The sequence below is a fragment of the Castor canadensis genome, chromosome 5 (genome assembly GCF_047511655.1).
Source record: "Castor canadensis chromosome 5, mCasCan1.hap1v2, whole genome shotgun sequence".
Taxonomy (NCBI): domain Eukaryota; kingdom Metazoa; phylum Chordata; class Mammalia; order Rodentia; family Castoridae; genus Castor; species Castor canadensis.
In genome coordinates this window covers 67,751,613-67,771,023 of record NC_133390.1, presented here as the reverse complement: position 1 = coordinate 67,771,023, position 19,411 = coordinate 67,751,613, and the positions used below count along the sequence as shown (strand labels likewise).

General features: G+C 38.7%; 2 protein-coding genes across 2 annotated transcripts in view; one reads left to right on the top strand and one right to left on the bottom strand.

Annotated features, from left to right (window-relative positions):
* The window catches only part of Cfap91 (cilia and flagella associated protein 91), an 81,879-nt gene extending 73,620 nt beyond the window's left edge, over positions 1-8,259 (bottom strand). Inside the window, exon 1 of the mRNA XM_074073232.1 lies at positions 8,231-8,259. The gene's annotated coding sequence lies outside the window, so the exon portion shown is untranslated. The remainder of the gene's footprint in view (positions 1-8,230) is intronic.
* Cox17 (cytochrome c oxidase copper chaperone COX17) lies at positions 4,589-12,088 on the top strand. Its single transcript, XM_020176535.2, has 3 exons — positions 4,589-4,819; positions 7,031-7,119; positions 11,965-12,088. Exons 1-2 carry the CDS (start codon positions 4,713-4,715, stop codon positions 7,113-7,115), a joined length of 192 nt encoding a protein of 63 aa, XP_020032124.1. The 5' UTR covers positions 4,589-4,712; the 3' UTR covers positions 7,116-7,119; positions 11,965-12,088.
* The last annotated feature ends 7,323 nt before the right edge of the window (positions 12,089-19,411 follow it).

The following is a 19,411-nucleotide window of genomic DNA, read 5'->3' as shown; positions in this document are numbered from 1 at the left end:
GGAACCGGGGTTCTGGAAACTGGCAAAGAAATGCTGATACTCTGCTGCTGCTGCCGTAGGAATAAACTGTGCTTTACCTATGACTCTAGTTTGGTGGCTTCCACCTACATTCATGAAACTGACAGGCAAGCAGAGTAAAATCTCAGACTTCATGTACTTGAAAAGTTGTAGAGACTGTTACACAGCACATATTTACCTGGGAAACTGGAAAGCTTTCTCCCCCTGCCCTACCCCTCCCCCCCAGCCCACAGAGACAGACATTAAATACTATGCAAACATTACCTTACTTTGCTTCTTAAGAAGGTGATACAAAGTCTACCTATTAACTGGACAGATGAGAATTTAAGCCTTGTAATTCTTCTCTCTCAACATATGGTGTCACTCCTTCTCCACCAGCCTCAATAACCCACCCTTACTTGGTAAAATCACCAAACCTGGGTTTAGTTAGGCCTAAAAAATGGCTGAGAACTTTTAGCATGGAAGGATTTTAGAAAGCATTTCCTAATGTTACATTGCCAGGGCTGTCATCCCATCCACAGAATAGCTGTTTGGTGCCATATATAGCTAATATCCCCATTTAATATTGTACAATAAACACATTCACTATAATATGAAAAAGTCCACTCAAGTCACTATTTCAAACTTGTTGCCTATGAATTCAACAATGACAGTAACAGCAATGAGTCCCAGAGGTTTAAAAGAGTGAAGTATTGCTGGTTAAAATCAGAATTAAGAATCAAGAACTTGCCGGGAACTGATGGCTCACACCTGAAATCCTAGCTATTCAGGAGGCAGAGATCAGAAGGATTGAGGTTCAAAGCTAGCCCAGACAAATAGTTTGAGAGACCCTATCTTGAAAAAAACCTATCACAAAAAAGGGATGTGGAGTGGCTCAACATGTAGGCTGTGAGTTCAAACCCCACTCCACAGAAAAAAAATAAAATAAAAAGGATCAAGAATTTGGGCTGGTAGGGTGGTGGCTCAAGTGGGAGAGCACCTGCCTAGCAAACATGAGGTCCCAAGTTCAAAACTAACTTCAGCATGGACTTCATAAAACAAATGGTTGAATCTTATTTTTTACTATTTAGTTTACACATGCCGCCGACTTTCAATTTAATCTCTAATGGCAGCTCTTGAACACTGTTGTTCTTTTTCTTGGAAGCAGCAGGTAAATGAACTTTTTCTTGGGGTGAAATAGGAAACAATAATTTTCAGGTTTTATACTCTTTCTATTTAATACCCAAATAGGTCATCCTACAAGTCTACAGGGAGTTAAGGCAGAGCAAGAAAGGCATAATGGTGATGTAAAAATTAAAATTGCCTTAAAGCTAGCTTATTTATCAATTAAAAGATAAAAGGAAAAGTAACCCACATGTGTAGGTTTGCTGTGTCCTTCATAAAACAAGCAGAGAGTTAAGTAGCTGAATATAAACAACTAAATACTTCACTTTAGAAAAGAATAGCTTTTGCTCTTTCCCACTGCCCCCCAAGGACAAGAGAGTATATTCCATTTCAAAGAAGCAGCCATTAAAAGAGCCTAAGGGTCTCCTTTACCTGAAGCCTGCCAATATAAGCTGAGGATATCACAGAGAGAACTGTCAGAGCCATTTACTGTACAAAAAAATTCAGTAGCACAAGTACAGATCAATGATTAATTCTGAAATAAGAAGTAGTCACCTTGCATTTAGATAAATTTAGTGTGATAACAATAAAAAGGCACAGAGAATTGTGGAGCCTCACTTACAAGTTACGGGACCCCGAACAAATCATGCACATCTCTGAACCTCGATCAGTTTCTTCCTATCTATAAATATAGATAACAATCGCAACTGATGTGGAGATTAAGTGATGAGTCACAATCTCAATAGTCCTATATGCATAGACGCTATTATGAGTAAAGATTATGTGGTTTCAACCAGTTATACATTCTTAGTCCATTATGCATTAGAATTATACATTCTTATTTACAATTTGTGCTTTTGAGATATTGTAAAATAAGTCATTCCCTACTTCTCAATATTAAGACATGCTCCTCTACTATTTGCTACTGACTTCTTAGTTTGGCTTTTCACACATGGCCTTTACTACAGCAGGAGCAGTAGTGTTTAATTTTCTCCAGATGTTTAGCCTATTTTCTTTTCTTAATTAATTTAGTGAACCATACTTATGGTATAGTAAATTTCCATGTGATGTTAATGTTGGTAGTCCAAGAAGCACTATTTGAGTCATTCAAAGAATTGATAATAGCGAATAAAGATGAAGTTAGAACACCAGGGTAATATGTTGCACTAGTAAGCATATCAATTCATAATTAAATAAAAATCTTGCCTATTTAAAGTTTTCAGATAACAGCTGGGCACCCGTGGTTCGTGCCTGTAATCCTAGCTATTCCCGAGGCAGAGATCAAGAGGATAGAGGTTCAAAGCCACCACAGGCTAATAGTTCAAGAGACCCTATCTCGAAAATACCCGACACAAAAATGGGTTGGTGGAGTGGCTCAAGGTGTAGGCCCTACCCCAGCATGGCCAAAAAATAAAAAATTAAGATTTCAGATAACAAAATGAGGATGGTCTCAATGTGGTAAATACACATATAGAAATACTCTTACACAGCACCAAGTCACAGATGTGTCTAAAGATGCCCTAAGCTAAATCTCTGAAATACAGAAAAATATGAGAGATTCTGAAACTGCTTTTGCTGGAAAGCACTGACTTCTTGAGCCCATGAATTAGCTAAAAACAAGAGAAAAGCTTGGTATCTCCATCTCCAATTTGTACCTATTGTCCTTTGCTCTGAGCCATTCTCTCCTGCAGCCATCATGGAATCCAGGAAGGGTGGGAATGATCAATAACATCTTTATGACAAGGTACTGAAAAAACTATCCCTAAGGAACAGTGCAGCCTTGCAGGACAGACCACCCCTCCAAATGAGGACAATTGCCTATAATGATGAGGCTGCACCCTAAAGCAGGAGCAATCATCTCACCGGAAACAGACTGCTCCGCTCAAGTGATGACAACAGTAACAACTTCTCCAGAACCCTAGAACAATCTGAAATAATGGTCAACCAAAACACACCTGTGACTGGGACTGTTTAATTATACATACTTTTTTGTCCTCTGCCCCCAGTTCTGTCTACTTAAACCTATACCTCATATCTGTACCCCAAAGATGGCTGAAGATGGGCTATGCTTTGCCTCTTCCCACTGCCTATTGCAGGCTGTGTAATAAACCACCTTTCTCTGCCTTCATCATGCCTCTTTATTTGGTGTATGGGGTGAGGAGCTGGACCTGGCATAAATGCCACCAACTCCTGCTTTCAAAAAAAAAAAATGAATTAATTCCCTTTTCCCAACTGTTTTGTGCAGGAAAAAAATTAGGTTCATTGTATTGCAAATAACCAGTTTGGAAAACCACTATGGACATCAGTTTACTTATCTACACAATTGAATTCAAGAAATGCCATGGTACAGGTAATTTTCAATTTTATTAATTAGTGTACTAATAAATGATTGAACAATCTGTACTGAACCAGTTGGAGGGGAGGTGGCTGAGAGTTTGATGTGTATGGAGGACAGGCATAGTGTTAGAGGACCTTTCCCCTCAAAACATCATGGATTCGATTGCTCAGGTCTTTGCTACTCATTTTCAACAAGATCAGTGAAAAACAAGAAGGGCCTGGGTGGGAGAAAGGAGGGTGCCCTAGAGGACAAGCAGAAGGCAGGTAATGTGAGAGGTGCTCAAACTGCTTTAGCTAAAAAAGCACTGACTCCTTCTTGGGGCCACAAATGAACTAACAGCAATAGAAAAGCATAGCATCTGTCCTCCATTTTTGTATCTGTCTTTGCTCTAAGCCATTCTCTTTGCAGTCACTTTGCAACCACCTTGGATTCCAGGAAAGACAGGGCCATGACAACAGACAGAAACTACTCCTAACAGTTGCCCTTCCTCAGGATGGACCAGTTGACAATAAATCCAGATTAACAACCCCAGAACCTGTCCCAGAATAAGGACTGAGATGATGATCAACCAGAACACACCGGTGACTGGGGCCTATGCATACCTTTTGTCCTCTGCTTGCCCCTACTTTCTCTATTTCAACCTATAACTTTTATCTGTACCCAAGGAAGATGGCTGAAGATGAACTGAGTGCTTACTCTGCCTCTTCCCACAGCATGTCTCCAGCCATGTAATAAACCTCTTCTTTATTTGGCATTTACGGGAGAGTGGCCGAACCTGGCATATGGAATCTCAGGAGTTCGGGCCTTGGGTCCAAAACTCCAGTTTCAGTAATGCCCCGGCCTGAAATAGGGGAATCTAGTCCGCTACTCAAAGGAACTGGCTTTCACTAGTGGTTTCTCTTTACTTGAACAGGTCATTTCACTTTCTTGGACTTCAGTTTCAACATTCGTGGAAGTTAGAAGCGCTGCTGTCCCGCGGTTCTCAGCCTCCGTGAACCACCCGCACACGTTCAAGCGATCGGTGACCTTTACGTCGGTTTCTGCGTATGCGCAGAAGCATCGTTCTCGCGTGAGGACGCTAATCCCTCCCCTTCTGCGCGCGCACTCGCTTTGGTCCCGCCCCCCCTTTCCCCGGCCAAGAGAAACAGCACTTCCTGTCCTGCTCCTGACACTGCGGAAGTGACTGCGTTTGGTTCGCCAAAGCTTGGGAAACTTAGGGTGATCGCGGTCGTAGTTGCTTTTCGCTGGAAAGATGCCCGGTCTGGCTGCCGCGAGCCCTGCCCCGTCTGAGTCTCAGGAGAAGAAGCCGCTGAAGCCCTGCTGTGCCTGCCCGGAGACCAAGAAGGCGCGCGATGCGTGGTCAGTGCGCAGCCGGGGAGGGGGCGGCCCGGCTCCTGCTCTCCGCCCTCTTTTGCTGTGCGGCGCCCGGGAGTTAGGGGGCCCCCGAGATTTCGCAGTCAGCTCTCTGTGCTCCGACTGAGCCCAGGGCTCCGTGAGCAGAGGGGAAAGGGTGAAGGGACAGGACAGAGGTCACATTGGCCCGAGGCTCGGGTTGTCTGTTCATTCCTTCCTACAAGTAGTTTTTGAGCATATTAGCACTGCTTTTGGGTCCAAAGATGTAGAAATGCGTAAAGATGCTCCCTGATTTAAAGGAGCATAAAATATATGGAGACATACACCAGTAGTTGCTATACCACGTGCCAAGGACTATGATAGATGTGGCAAGACCAGAGAGGAAACACTTCTGATAATTTTTAAGGATTCCCTCCCCCCTCAAAACTCCTTACATTTCTGAAACGTTTCCTTTCGACTCTTTTAAACCAACCAGAAGATAAAAAAATCAACCAGTCTACAATATAGGTGATTTAACGTTTATCTAGAATATCAATTCACAGAAGTTCTTGTTCATTCCCACTTTATATAACCTCTATTGTAGAATGCATCTCATTAGCAGTCCTCAGATAACGTGAATGTGCACCTCTGTCCAGCCTTCTGCCCTCACGAAGTAGAAAAATACTAGAGATAAAAAGTAGAGAAGTCATCGTGGTATACTGAGGTAATAAATATAGGAGCCGAGTTTATCAGTTTTCAGAACTTTGCAAATAACGCTGTAAATGGAGAATTGCAGTCTGGTACTGAAGTTGCTCTAATGGTAACAACAGTATGTGCTTATTGAGTCTTTGGGTAGCATGACATGACTAAGAAGAGCCCGGGATGCAGTCAGGGTTTGAATTCTGATTCACTAACTTGGCGACCTTATGAAAATTATTTAACATATCCGACTCATATCTGTAAAATCAGCCATATAAATATACTGCCTCCACAATTACCGTGAGGTTTGGTGATAGAGCCACATCAAGCGCTATCACAGTAGATAGAGCAGTCATAAATGACTTGTGAATGCCAGCCATTATCTTCAGAAGGAGCTCACTATCCCACGCAGCAGCCTCTTTCATCTGCCGAGCAGATGGGAAGGATTTCAGAATGGAAGGAGAACCTTTTCCTTCTTTAAATTGCGTTTGCATGGATTGTCTGACCACTGTGGCTTTTCCTTAAATATCTGTAGGCAGGAGTCAGTTTTTTCTTGTAATCGAATTTGGCTTAACTTGATTAAAGCTGTGTGGTCCTATATACATTACTTGTATATATGTATATATAAGTATATGTACATGCATATTTATATGTGTATATAAAAATATATGCATCTATATTTTTTTTTATATGAGGCAGGGTCTCACTGTGTAGCCCAGGCTGGCCTCAAACTCATGATCCTCCTGCCTCAGCCTCCCAAGAGGTGGGATTTTGGGTATGTGCTGCTATGTCCAGCCCTAATCCTTGTGATTTTACCAGTTAAGAGTTTTTTTAGCTGGGCACTGGTGGCTCACACCTGTAATCCTAGCTACTCAGGAGGCAGAGATCAGAAGGATGGTTCAAAGCCAGCTAGGGCAAATTGACCCTATCTTGAAACAAACGCATCACAAAAAAGGGCTGGTAGAGTGCCTCAAGGTTTAGGCCCTGAGTTCAAACTCCAGTAACAGGGGAGAAGAAAAGAAAGATTAAGAAATAGTTTTTTAATCATTAAAAGGAGATTCATCTGGCAGCTCCTGGCTACCATACCTTTTTTGGTGTTTATATGGTTGGGTCTTTAATGATTAGAAGTAGATTTATTTAGGTATGTTTGACTGTAGGGCAGAAGCAGTTAATTCCTCTGTGATAACAGGCAAAAAATTTGAACTCTTTTCTCTGCCCTTCATTTAATATAAATATTTTAATTCAGTCAGTTTATTTCATTAGAGAGCAGTGTTTCTTGGTTATAGACTAAATGCAATATTTAATGTGCATAATTGTTTCTTCTAATCAGATCTCCCCTCCGGGAAAAAAAAAAATTAGTTCTATGGAACATCTTTGTAGGCATGGCACTATAACAAGATCAAATAAAAGTTGTTTGGTATAATAGCATTTTTTTTTTAAGCTCTAGCTGCCTTCCATCATACTCATCTTCTCCTTCAATCTCTGTCACTATCATGTATGTTACTTACTAATGTACTTTATGCCTGCTTTGTTTTTTAGCATCATTGAAAAAGGAGAAGAGCACTGTGGACATCTAATTGAGGCACACAAGGAGTGCATGAGAGCCCTGGGATTTAAGATATGAAATGGTGAGCATATTGCTTTAAATTTGTGTATTACTTTACAGATTTAGCAGCTACATTCTGTCTGAGAGGTACTGTCCCATTAATCTAACGTGTGTAAGTATCACTAAAAAAAGTAACTTTTCCAATTGGTACTCGCCAATGATGATAATAAGTCAAGAGGCATTCAGTGAATTTGAGAAAGGGGGTATGTAGCTTTCAGGAATGGGCATGACAGAAGCCTTTAGAATTATATCATAGACAGAGGAACTCATGACTGTAGGATGTTCAAAATACTCTATTTCCCAAGTTAAAGGAACTAAACAGAAGATGTTCTCTATTGTTTCTAATGTGGATCTTCAGAAGTAGTACTTTCTGGAATCAAAAATGGAATTGTTTCTGTTTCTTCTATTCCATGTTTCATTCTAATAAAAGTAAAACCTCAAACCATTTTTTGAAGAACTTTTAAATTTTAATACTAAAAAGGACCTTCAGTGATATGTATTTAACAGTACCACAAAGGAGTGATTCTTCTGTTTGGAATCTCTTGCTTCAGATACCAACTTTGCTTACTCCTTTACCTCATTCAGGCATCTTTTGAAGTCTCATTTGAGAAGCTTTCCCTCAACACCCCATCCATTCCATAACACTCAGTCCTAGTTCTTTCAAATATAACTTTTCTGTGGTGACAGAATGACAGAAATGTTCTCTGTCTGCACTCCAGTATGATAGGTGGTAGCCACACATGGCCTTGGAACACTTGACTTACTACTGAGGCAGGAACTGAATTTTTAGCCATGAAAAATCTTAAAAGTCATGTGTGACTAATGGCTACTCTATTCTCTTTTTTTTTGCACTACTGGGGTTTGAACTCAGGGCCTATACCTTGAGCCACTCCACCAGCCCTTTTTTGTGATGGGTATTTTTGAAATAGGGTCTCAGGAACTATTTGCCCGGGACTGGCTTTGAACTGTGATCCTCCTGATCTCTGCCTCCTGAGTAGCTAGGATTATAGGCATGAGCTACCAACACCCATTGGCTACTCTATTCTTAGTTCCATAACCTTCATATTATTTTTTTTTTATCATCGTCATTGCCTCACTCCAGATCTGAAGAAGAGGAATTTTTTTTTACTCACTGTTACATCCCCAGCATCCAGAACACTTCACAGCATATACTAGGTGCTCAGTAGAAAACTGCAAATTAAATGAGTGAGTGACTATATGAGGAATTAAGGCTTATACTTATAAAGGACTCTTGAGGTGGATTAAGCAGAATCAGAACTAGACCTCGGTTTTCAGGCTTGGATCCTAACATCCACACCACAGTGCCACTTTTAACTTAATGATAGCTGAGAGATAATACTAAAGCCGCATACCAGTTTAATAGTAATAGAGCCTGGCTTCTTTCCCTTCCACCTCTTTGCTGTCTCTTTGGAATTTCATGTATGACCAGTCTTTTTGAAGTATTAAAAAAAGAGAGATAAGCCTATCTATGCAATAGAATATAAATATCCCAAAGTTGTTTGGCTAGACTGAGTGTTGTTTTTCCCATATATTAAAACAGGAGTAATTTGTTTTTTTATATCTTAATCCACTAAAGAAATTTTTAGATTTTATTTATTTGTTTGTTTTTAATCCCATACTATATATATATATATATATATATGTGTGTGTGTGAGTGTATGTGTGTGTGTATATATATATATAGTGGGCAAAATCATAGATTTTTAAAAAACCAAAAATAAACTATTAATGACTTAAAAAGCAGGGGGGAGAAATGAACCAAGCCTTGTATGCACATATGAATAATAAAAGAAAAATGAAAAAAAAAAAAAACTTAAAAAAAAAAAAGGGAATGGGTAAAGGAATTTGCCCCTAGCGGATAAGAAATCTGACTGTAGTGGGAAATAGACTGAAAGTCCTGAGGTTTTATTTTGATTTATGTCTAGTTTAGTAGTGTTTCACTTCATCTGTGTTTAGCCTTCATCAAAACATTAATCTTTGTGTGGATTTCACTTTTTTCATTTATTAAAAAAGACCCATAGTGTATATAGTATAGTAAGTCTATTACTACTTATACATGGCATACTTAAGTGGCTTTTAGACTAGATGGTTATTTAAAGCAAAATCGATAGAGGATCATTTTGTAAAGCAAGTAAACTTGAAAGAAGTGTGTCCTTAAAAAGTATTAACTACTTTCAAATATGCAGAAGCTCAACATTTGTGCATGGCTTCTTTGTTCATATTCAAACTCTCTTCCTAGTCAGTTGTGTAAGCTGTTGGCTAGGGCTGAACCTCCCTTGATAAAGGACAGTTTATAAAAAAAAATGCTTATTTTGGAAACAACAAAAGTTTCTCTTGAACTTCATGTGAACCATAAAGGTGATGTAATTGTTCTAGGTAGCATACATTACTTTTATGGTTTCAGGGAAGAGAGTAAGATAGCTTTACACTTCTTTTGTGTCTAAAAATTTTTGCAAAATCTTTAGATTTAGAAAACTTAATTTCATTGTGTGGTCTTGGACAGCTTCTTAACTTTCTGAACCTTAGTTTCCCCATCTGTCAAGTAGAGATAATAATACATACCCAAAGTACTTCATAGAGCTGTTGTGATGATTAAGTGATGGGTGTGTGTGTTTTATGAATTCTAAAATGGAAACCAGAACCTAATAGCCCATACCTGGGGAGATGTGAACAACAGACATTCAGTTGAAGTCTATTGTATAGAAAACTTGATGGTGTATTTTTGAATCCTGGTTATTGGAAGAACAATATGAATCCATATGGAACCTGTCTAAGAATTCAAATTGTCATAATCTCATTTTCAGTATAATAATACTTTTGAAGAGGAACAGATGTTTGGATCCCCATTGGTCCCAGGTGTATTATTTTCCCAGCCCCCATGGGGAAATGGAGGCATAGTAAAGTCAGAAAAGACTTGTTCAAGTGAAGAAGTCCATGTCTTTTATATTCACCACATCACAGGCACTTTACATTTCATCCTTGTACTTTATGGCTTTTTATTGCCATCATACTCATTTTTAGGATTGCAAATTACCTTAGTTTTTAATTTTAAAACTTTATGATGAATGCTAATTAGAAAGACCTATTTCTGAAATATATTGATATATGACCTGGCCGCTGGCAGTAGGGTAAAATCCAGCACAGCTGCCTGCACTGTTCTGAGATAAAGTTAACTAAACTGGTGTCTCTTAGACTGTTAGGCCATGTTTTTCTGAGAACAGTTTCAAAGGAAAAGTATTTCACAAACCTAGATCTTTCCAGCAATGATTATGAAAGTTCCCCAGTTGAAAAACCTACATAGATTTTAATATTCCTAATTAAAGTAGATCTTAATTGTACCTTGAACTCAGTAGGTTGGGAATAAGTCTTTTGTACCTCTTTTATACTTTGTATAAAATTAGGCTATATTCAGCCAGTGGTTCTTAACCCAGAGGTATACCTCAGAGCACCTGAGGAACATTTTCTAAAATTTACAAGCCTGGGCCCTGGCCTGCTTGGTAATTTAGACACTCCTAGATCATTTTCAAGTGAGCCTCTTTAACTATAGACCTAAGCCAAAGAAGTAATAGGCAATATGCTAAATATAAATTATGTGACAATTTAACAGCAAAAGCAGAGTCTTGAAAACTACTAAGAAAAAAATAGGTATGATGGTAGTGATTCTAAACAGTTTTTTCTATCTTATGACTTGCCTTTCTTACTGAAAGAGAAAGTAGACGAACCTGACACCTGATTAGAAATATCAGGAAATGGCTGACTAGTATCTTTTTGCCTATAGGAATCAGAAGAAACCTGGAAAACCCAGTTTGGAGGTTAAAATCTAACAAATTAAAAGGCTATATTTACATAATAAACAACTGATTATTAAAATATCCCAAGATAATCCAGAAAAAGGGTCATTTCTACCATTCAAATCTTTTTTAAAAGATGTTTATTAAGACCCTAGAAAATGCTAAGATGAGAAAGATGGCCTCTCCTGTCAAGGTCTGTACACATAGGGATATAACCAAGAGGTTTATATCCAGGGGCTTTCACAACATGGCCCTTTTTGATGTATGGTCAATAGCAAAGCATGATATGGGCTGCTATCATTAATATGTTGAATGGGTTCACTTTGGGTTATCTTTCCCACTCAAACCTTTCCTTAAGTGCACTCTTCGTTTGAGCTTTCTAGAAGAAAGATTAGATGTTTTATTTCCCTATCAACCAAAATTTGGCTAACCTGATCTAACTATCTTGTTTTTAGCATTGTTCTTCATCTTCTGGGACAGGGACTTGGGTTGCAGATAGGGAGAGTTACATGGAGAGAAGCCTGGCATTGCCAGACTAGACCAGCACCCTGTCCTCTGCTACTTTCCCTTTTTGATCTTTCCAACTGGCTTTTAAAAGGGTTGCCCTTATTCTGCCCTTGGAATTAAGGGAGTAACTTTCCACAGGAAGTGACTTGTGTACTAAGCTGACTTTCTGCCTTCCACTTTGTGGATCTTTGCCAAACATTCTTGAATCAGCAAAGAGGGATTTTCAGGTCTCTTCTGTTGAATGTCTGTGGAAATAAAATATCTTAGCCTTTTTTGGAAGATATCTTTGAGGAAAATAATCTTGCTTTTAGCTCAACAAAAGCTTAAGATTAAACAGTATAAATGAACAGTTTCAGGGATGTTTTAATTAGGCTAAAGTAGAATTTTAAAATATGTGTCTTTATTTTATGACTGAGTTTTAAATAGTTGTGGCAATTGCTTGATAATACTTGACTGAAGAATTCATTTCTAGTGGTCTTAAGTCCCTAACTCCACAGGTCTGACTTAATGTTTGAAATCTGACTTTCTAAAATAAATCTTTTCTGTAGGTGGCCTACTCTGTGAATGGATAATCCCCGAAAAATGAAGAAGATTAAACCATTTTGGAAGTTCTTTGATAAATGGTTAAAGTATTTATAATTTATTAAAAAAAGGAAAATAACACTGGTCAAAGGTCTTCAGGTGTGTTTCTTTTTGTGTCTCTCATATCCTCACAAATCTTATAACATGAATTTATTTTGTATTACTGTGTCATTCTGGGAACTGTGGATATTTGTTTTTAGAAGAAAGTAGATATTTCTCTTGACCAATAAAAATCTCCAAAATTATATATATGGAAGAATGAACACCCTTTACCAATTCAGAATGAGTATGGGAGCCTTATTATCTCATTCATTTGCTGACTCATATTTCACTCACCATGATGGTGCTCTCCTGTAATCCTAGCACACAGGAGGTAGAGGCAGGAAGATTGCAAGTTTCAGGCCAACTTGGGTCACATAGCAAGACCCTGTCACAAAACAAAACAAAACAAAATTAGCAACAAAAATCCCTTTTTTTTGAGCTACATCTCTAGCCCTTTATTTTTAGCTTTCATAAAAGCAAGAACTGGGCAAGACTTTGGTCTTAATATTAAAACCATTATTCTTTACTAGTTCCATCTTTTGGAAAAGTTTGTTAGATTTTGGACCATATTAGGGTGATTTGGCTTGGATGATCTCAACTATTTGTCATAATTATTGTGTGTGTGTGGCCACTTTACATTGCAGCATAGACTAAGATCAGAAGTTTAGTGTCTGAGGGTGAGTTATCTACTATTAAGCTCAGGCTAGTCACTAATCAAACAGCCCAATGCTATGCCACAGTGGTAACCTGGAGTAGAAGAGAGTGTAGCTCACTTGGTAGCAATCTTGTGGTCCTCTTAGTGGCTTAAGTGTTATGAAGTAGTTGATCATATTTTGCCTTTAAGTGCATTGAATTCAAAATTTCAAAAAGATAGAGGAGCACAACTAAGGGAATGTGTAATGTTCATGTGTCACAGGATGGGAAAATTGCTTCCTTTATAGAATAAAAGCTGAATTAAATCATTCCTTGGTATTCTTACCAAATTAATTGGTCATAAGAACATGGCTTTGAAGTATGACGAACGTAGGCTTAACAGGCATCTGTGTGATATCAGATAAGTCACAGTGTCTTAGAGTCTTTTTCTTACCTGAAAAGAAACAAGTAATATGTAACTTAAAAGGTTGTGAGTATTAATTAACGTATATAAAACATTTGGTGTAGTACCTAGCATTTAGTGTCATTAGCATTCTGTAATTCTTCAATTCTATATTCATATTTTAACTTGAATACTCATTTGGATATAGTACTTTTGGTGAGTACAGTATAGTTTATAGAGAAGTATTCTAGGTGAAGACTAGAATTTTGGACTCTTAAGACGGGTATAAATAAACTTCCCACCCAGTACAGATCCTTGGTAGTCTGTTATCCAAACTGCTTACTGTGTCCTGGGTCTACAAAAAGGAAAGTGAAGATCCTTAACCTCATCATCAGATGTTAATTTTTATATATACTGTTAACAGACTTTTCCTGTGCATTTTTGGGTTTTTTTGGGGGATGGGGGGAGGTGAGATGGAATCTCACTATGTAGCCCAGACTTGTGGTCCTCCTGCCTCAGCCACTGAGTGATAGGTTTGTGCCACTGTACCCAGCTAAATTTATACATTTTTAAAAGCAAAAATGAAAATTTTTCTGTATTTTCTAAATCTCATAATAAGATTATAACATGTTTTACCATCAGTATGGTTCTACAATGTAATTTGTATTAACTTTGTATGAATTCATTCTGTATCTTACCATAATTTAGCCAGAATGTTTTATAAGGTGCTTGCTATGTGTCAGATGGCCCTCCAAGAATTGCATATTAGTTTGGGACAAGATACATACCAGATACCTAAAGTCTGATTTTTTTTTTTTTTTTGGAATTTTGTTTTATTGGATGGTTTTGTGGAAATAAAGAGGAACTCACCTGAAATCCCACCGGTCTATGATAGGACCACTTTGGCAACCTTTTCATACATCTCTACCTGAGTATATGCATGCTTTCAACTGTTTGGGTTTTTTTCCCTTTCTTCCCTTTTTTGCTACTTCAACACCACTGCAGTGGAGCACCATAGGAAAGTCTTACAAGTGTCCTTTACTAATCACTTAGGTAAGGATGGGCCAGAGGCTATCATATTTTCAAGGCTTTGAATGAGAATGCCTGATTGATCTTTAGAAGTATCCATTTGCACCTCAGTATTTGAGGGTGCCTGTTTCTGTCCACTCTTAGCAACATACTGATATTTTTAACATTTGTGAGTTTGATATACCTAATTTGTAAAGGAACTACAGTAATTCTAAACTCAGGACAGGTACATTCACAGTTCATCTGTAGTGGTCCCCTTTATGTTATCTTGAAATGTTTGACTTGAAAGTTAATGAGAACAGGACCATGTCCCTGGGCACAGCTTAGCCTGGTATTACTCAAGAAACTGTCACCCCATTTTATAGGTAAGGCCAGGTGCTCAGAGAGGCAAAGGGAATCACCCCGGCCAAAAAGCTGGTGACCTGGGGTATGAGTCTAGGTCATTAGAATTCCAGCCCAAGGTTCTTTACTGTATCAGGTGTTGAATATAAAAACCACATATTTAAACATGTTCATTTAATATGTATCTAGCAAAGGCTGATTATGTATAAGAACAGCCTTAGATGGTGAGTATTTATATGTGAATTAGACATACATACTGTCCTCAAAGAACTGAGAGGCCGTTTTGTTCATTAACTGAAGACACTATGTCAACTATATGCTAAGTAGCATACAAAGATTCATAAGATATGAACTCTTTAGAGAGCTTAAAGCTTGAATGTATGAATATGAACCGTAAAAAGAAGTTGAGTGCTTAATGCTGTGATGGATGTTCTAAGATACTTCCCTCAAGAGTTCATGTTCATATTCATGACTCCCCAGTGTTTCTTTCTTTGGCTATAAAAACTGAAGTAGTAGTTTCATCTGTGACAACTGGTGCTTTTGAAGGCAAGCAATAGGAAAACCTCATTAAGGAAAACTTTGATGTAACTGGAAGTCCACAGTTAAGCAAGCTTTGGATGCAGTGGTATTTTAGGCTCAGTGATGCTGTCCAAGACTCAGGTTATTTTCATCTCAGAGCTCCTTCCAAGACTGATGAAGCCAAGAATGTGCTTTCTTCAAGACTGGCAAAAGAGAGAAACCATTCCTCAGGAATGGATTCTTAAGTCCTGTTTTTAGTTTGATTGAGCTATATTAGGCTGTATATATTTTTTGAAGCACTAATAATTATCAGAAGAATACCTAATGCTAATTGGCTTAAACAGTTATTCTCTCCTCCCTTGGATCTTGTTAGATGGCTGGGAAAAACAAATTCTTTTACAAAGGAGGAAGATGTAAATAGACACTAAGTAGGCAACCAGTTTTCTGCTAAACTCTTGCTCACCTAACCACCAGTTCACCCTGAATGGTCAGACTGAGTTTATAGGAATAATTCCTCTCAAAATTGACTCAACCGTCAAAGAAAAAGTCTAGTGCTTGATAAGTTATCTGATGGTTTTTTCAGAATAAGACAATCAACAAATGTTCAGAAAAGTGTTCCCTGAAGAATAGTCTATAGGGAGAGCTGAATCCAGATATGTTCAGCTCCAAATACCAGAATATCCCACTACATGGACATTAGCAATAGAGAAATGTAATTTACTCCCCTGTCATGAAGCCTGGAGGTTGGAAGTTCCAGGTTTGTAATACTGGCTCAGTTATTCTTTGAACAATATAGGTTTGTTCTGTTTATCTGCTCTTTCATCTTTTTTTTTTTTTTTGATAGGACTAGGGTTTGAACTCAGGGCTTTGTGTTTACAAAGCAGGCACTCTACCGCTTGAGCCATACCCCTAGTCCTGTTCATGTGCTCTTTTTCCTTCTTATCCTTAGTATGTATCTCATGGCCATGGTGACTTTAAGCATTCCATCATCACACAGTTGTATCAGGCAGAATGAAAAACCAAAAGCCACCTTAGTGTCTTATCAAGATCTATAGTTTTTCCCAGAAGCTCCCCCTACTGCTTCCTCTTCTATATCACAGTCACATGCACACCTTTAAGCCATGAAGGCAATGAATACTGTACTTGGCTTCTCCAGTCAAGCAGAACTAGTGCAGAACTTGGCAACTAGGGGAAAAGCCCACCTTCCTTAACATAATGCTCAAGAAAAACCAGAATTCCCTAAGCTTAAGAAAAGGAAATGGGAAATGACTGTAGGAAGAAAACTTATATGTCTGCTTGAGATCAACTTGGCAGGATATATCCAAAGTGTAAAATCATCACTCTGTCCTATTTTAATATCTGTATTGGAAAACTTAGTCTCAAGCCTAGTATTTCTCAAATTATATGTGCTTAAAGAACTAACATTTTTCCCAATTCACGACAGATTATTTATATATATAATGATTATAATTGTATCCACATATATAATTATTGGAAAGAATGATGGGGGAGTGAATAATATTGGAACACATTGTGCCTATATGTGAAGATGGCATAAAGAAACCCACTGAAAGCTGTTGAAGGTGGGGAGTGGGGGAGGAGGGGGACAGGGAGAAGAGAACAATGAAGGGGATTAATCTGATCAAAGTACAACATATACATGTGTGAAATATTTCCTTTGTACAATTAATACACGCTAATTTAAAAATGTGCTTAAAAAAGACATACATTATACAAGCTTCACATTTTTTGTTGCTAAATTCAAAAGCCATTAAGTTTCTGTCAAAATGCTACAAAACTGTCTAAACACTTGCTTTCAGTTTCTGTCCTTATATCAGCATGGGCCAGAATCAAATGTTTGCAAGTCCAGCCTGGGTCGTTGACCATGCTTGGGAAGTGCTGTTTAGCTGACTGGCTTCACAGCCTGACCCAGCCTGCTCTCCTGCCTGGTGTCCTGTGACTGCTGTGGAAGCTCCTATAAAAAAAACTGTTCTCTGTTACCCAAATATGCCACATATTTTTGTTTTACATTCTGTTCCCTCTTCCTGGAATGTCCTCCCCCCAACTGGGGAACACCTGCTAATCATTTTAGACCTGCTGAAATGTCACCTTCCCTGTGATATTTTCCTCAATTCTTTGCATCCCCGTCAGTATTTTTCCTTTGAACCTCAAATCTCCTTATTTTATGGGATTGCAGTTTTTCCTGGGTCAGTCTCCCCCTCTAGACAAAATGTTCCTTGAAGGTGGTAATTGTCTTGTTCATCATTGTGTCCTGTTACTGGCACACACAGTTTGTCCTGAATAAATGCTCACTGAATTGAATCAACTCAATAAATTATGTGATGTCTGTTTCTTTCCTTCACCACCTCCTCCTCAAATATTTTCCACTACACTACTTTCATGTTTGTGATTTTCCTTCTATGAACATAACTTTTAACACAATAAATTTTTCTTTCCTCTGTCAAATCTGGCTTTAAAAACAATGAAGATACAATTACAATTTTTCATTTTATTCTGATCATAGGTGCTATCCTATGGGCATCAATATCATACTTACATTGCAGGAATGATTCTCTGACATACATGTCACCATTTACTACACCTGTATAGTAAATGTATATAGCTATATAAACTCCCCCAAAGTACCTGGTAGGATACTATAGCAAAGAGAATATGTAATTTACATTCACGCTGACTTAGGTTTTAATCCCTATCACAGTCTAGCTCTGTGACCTTGGGCAAGTTCCTCAGCTTTTCTAAACCTGTACCTTCCATTAAAAAAAAAAAAAAACCAAAACAGGCTAGATGTGGTGGTACACACCTGTAATTCCCACACTTGGGAGACCAGAAGGGTTGATAATTCAAGGCCAGCCTGGTTTAGATAGGCCCTGTATCAAAAAAAGGAAATTAAAAAAACTATGAGGAAGACATAGTTGTTTCATAAATGCCAATGCCTTCTACTCAGATAAGCACATGTAGCTCAACAAGGAAGCAGACAGAGTTTAGTCTGGGCAGCAGGGCAAGTGAGCAGTAGTTAACGGGTCTGTCTGTCTCTTTAAAGGGTCAGAGTCAACCCATTGGCAGGCTGGCTGAGAAAGATGACCTGCTGTGAAATTCTATCTTGGGCAGAGCCTTGGTTTGCTTCTCTGGGCCCTGACTTTACTGCTTACAGCTGGCAGGGATGCCAAGCCTAGGAGTTTGGTGCATGACTAAGGTAGACAGCTGCTGCTTGTTAAAGCAGGCGGGTTCGTTGCGAGGCAGGCACATGACAAGCAGCATATAGTAATCAGTCCCCACACTGCACTGCTCAAAAGACATCAAGGGTCCAACCAGTGCCATAAGGGAGGTTGGGGACCTTTCTTCTCCAAGCACTCAGCCTGTTTCCTTACCACTGATTTTTACCCCTTTTTGCTTTAGAAAGAGGGAAATGGGATGTACATTTGTTGGTCAGTTGATTTTAAATAAATTAAAAGGCTGGATTCAACATGCCATGTGTTTTCACAGCACTGTGCCCAAGCTTGTGCAGTCAGTCCCACACCTACAAACGCTGTCCTTTCTCTGCCTATCTCAACCCAGTTTCTCAAATCAAGTCTATGCTCTTACATCGTCCCTCCCCAGTGCCACCTCTCCTCCTGAGCTGCCCCATTCTTCACACACTTGAGTTGTCATTTTTTTTTTTGAGGTCTCTTTCCCCTAATGGAGTGAGACTTGCCTCCTGATAGCTGCTCAGTAAATACTTATTGAGCTGAAGACTCCTACTCAGCGTATTTGATACATCTGCTTTCTTCTTAGTGCTGATTGGGTGATGGCAGCAAAGTAAATGTCCCTGCAGATTGAACATTTGAGTAGTTCAAGCACACAATAATGGCTTTCCTAACCCCGCAGCCAGGAAGAATCAAGGAGTCACCTGTAAGCCAGAGAGTTACAGTTCTTATTTTAAATTTGTATATTCCAGATTTGTTTCTTGCCAGTCCAAAATAAATCTCCCATATTCATCCAGAAGTTCCTTGGAAGTCATCTGACTTTATAGAAACGTGAGGTGGAGAATCACAAATCTAGTCCTGCATTTCCATTTAGTGTGCAAGCCTCTTAAGACAGAGTGTTAAGTCTGACAGTCTTGGGTTCAAATCCTGCCTCTACCACTTATTCCCTGTAGTAACATGTTACCTCTCTGAGCCTCCATTTCTTTCAGATTTAGAAGGAAGGTCGGAGTGATGATGGAATAAGTATATAGAATGTCTAATGGAGATGTGACACTTAGTGTTTACTAGTAGTTATAATTTGGAAATATTGGCAATGTGTTTCCACTGACTATTATAAGATCCAGATACATGCAGGGGAGAGTGAGCCTAGAATTCAAAAGTGTGCTTTACAGAGCTGTTTTGGTTGACTAGCTATCAAATGTGTAATGATATTGCAGTGTCTTAATAAAATGTGTCAAGAGG

Coding starts and splice junctions, on each gene's coding strand:
- Cox17 (XM_020176535.2), top strand. CDS start 4,713: ATGCCCGGTCTGGCTGCCGCGAGCCCTGCCCCGTCTGAGTCTCAGGAG. Junction 4,820..7,030: donor AAGAAGGCGCGCGATGCGTG/GTCAGTGCGCAG, acceptor TTTGTTTTTTAG/CATCATTGAAAAAGGAGAAG.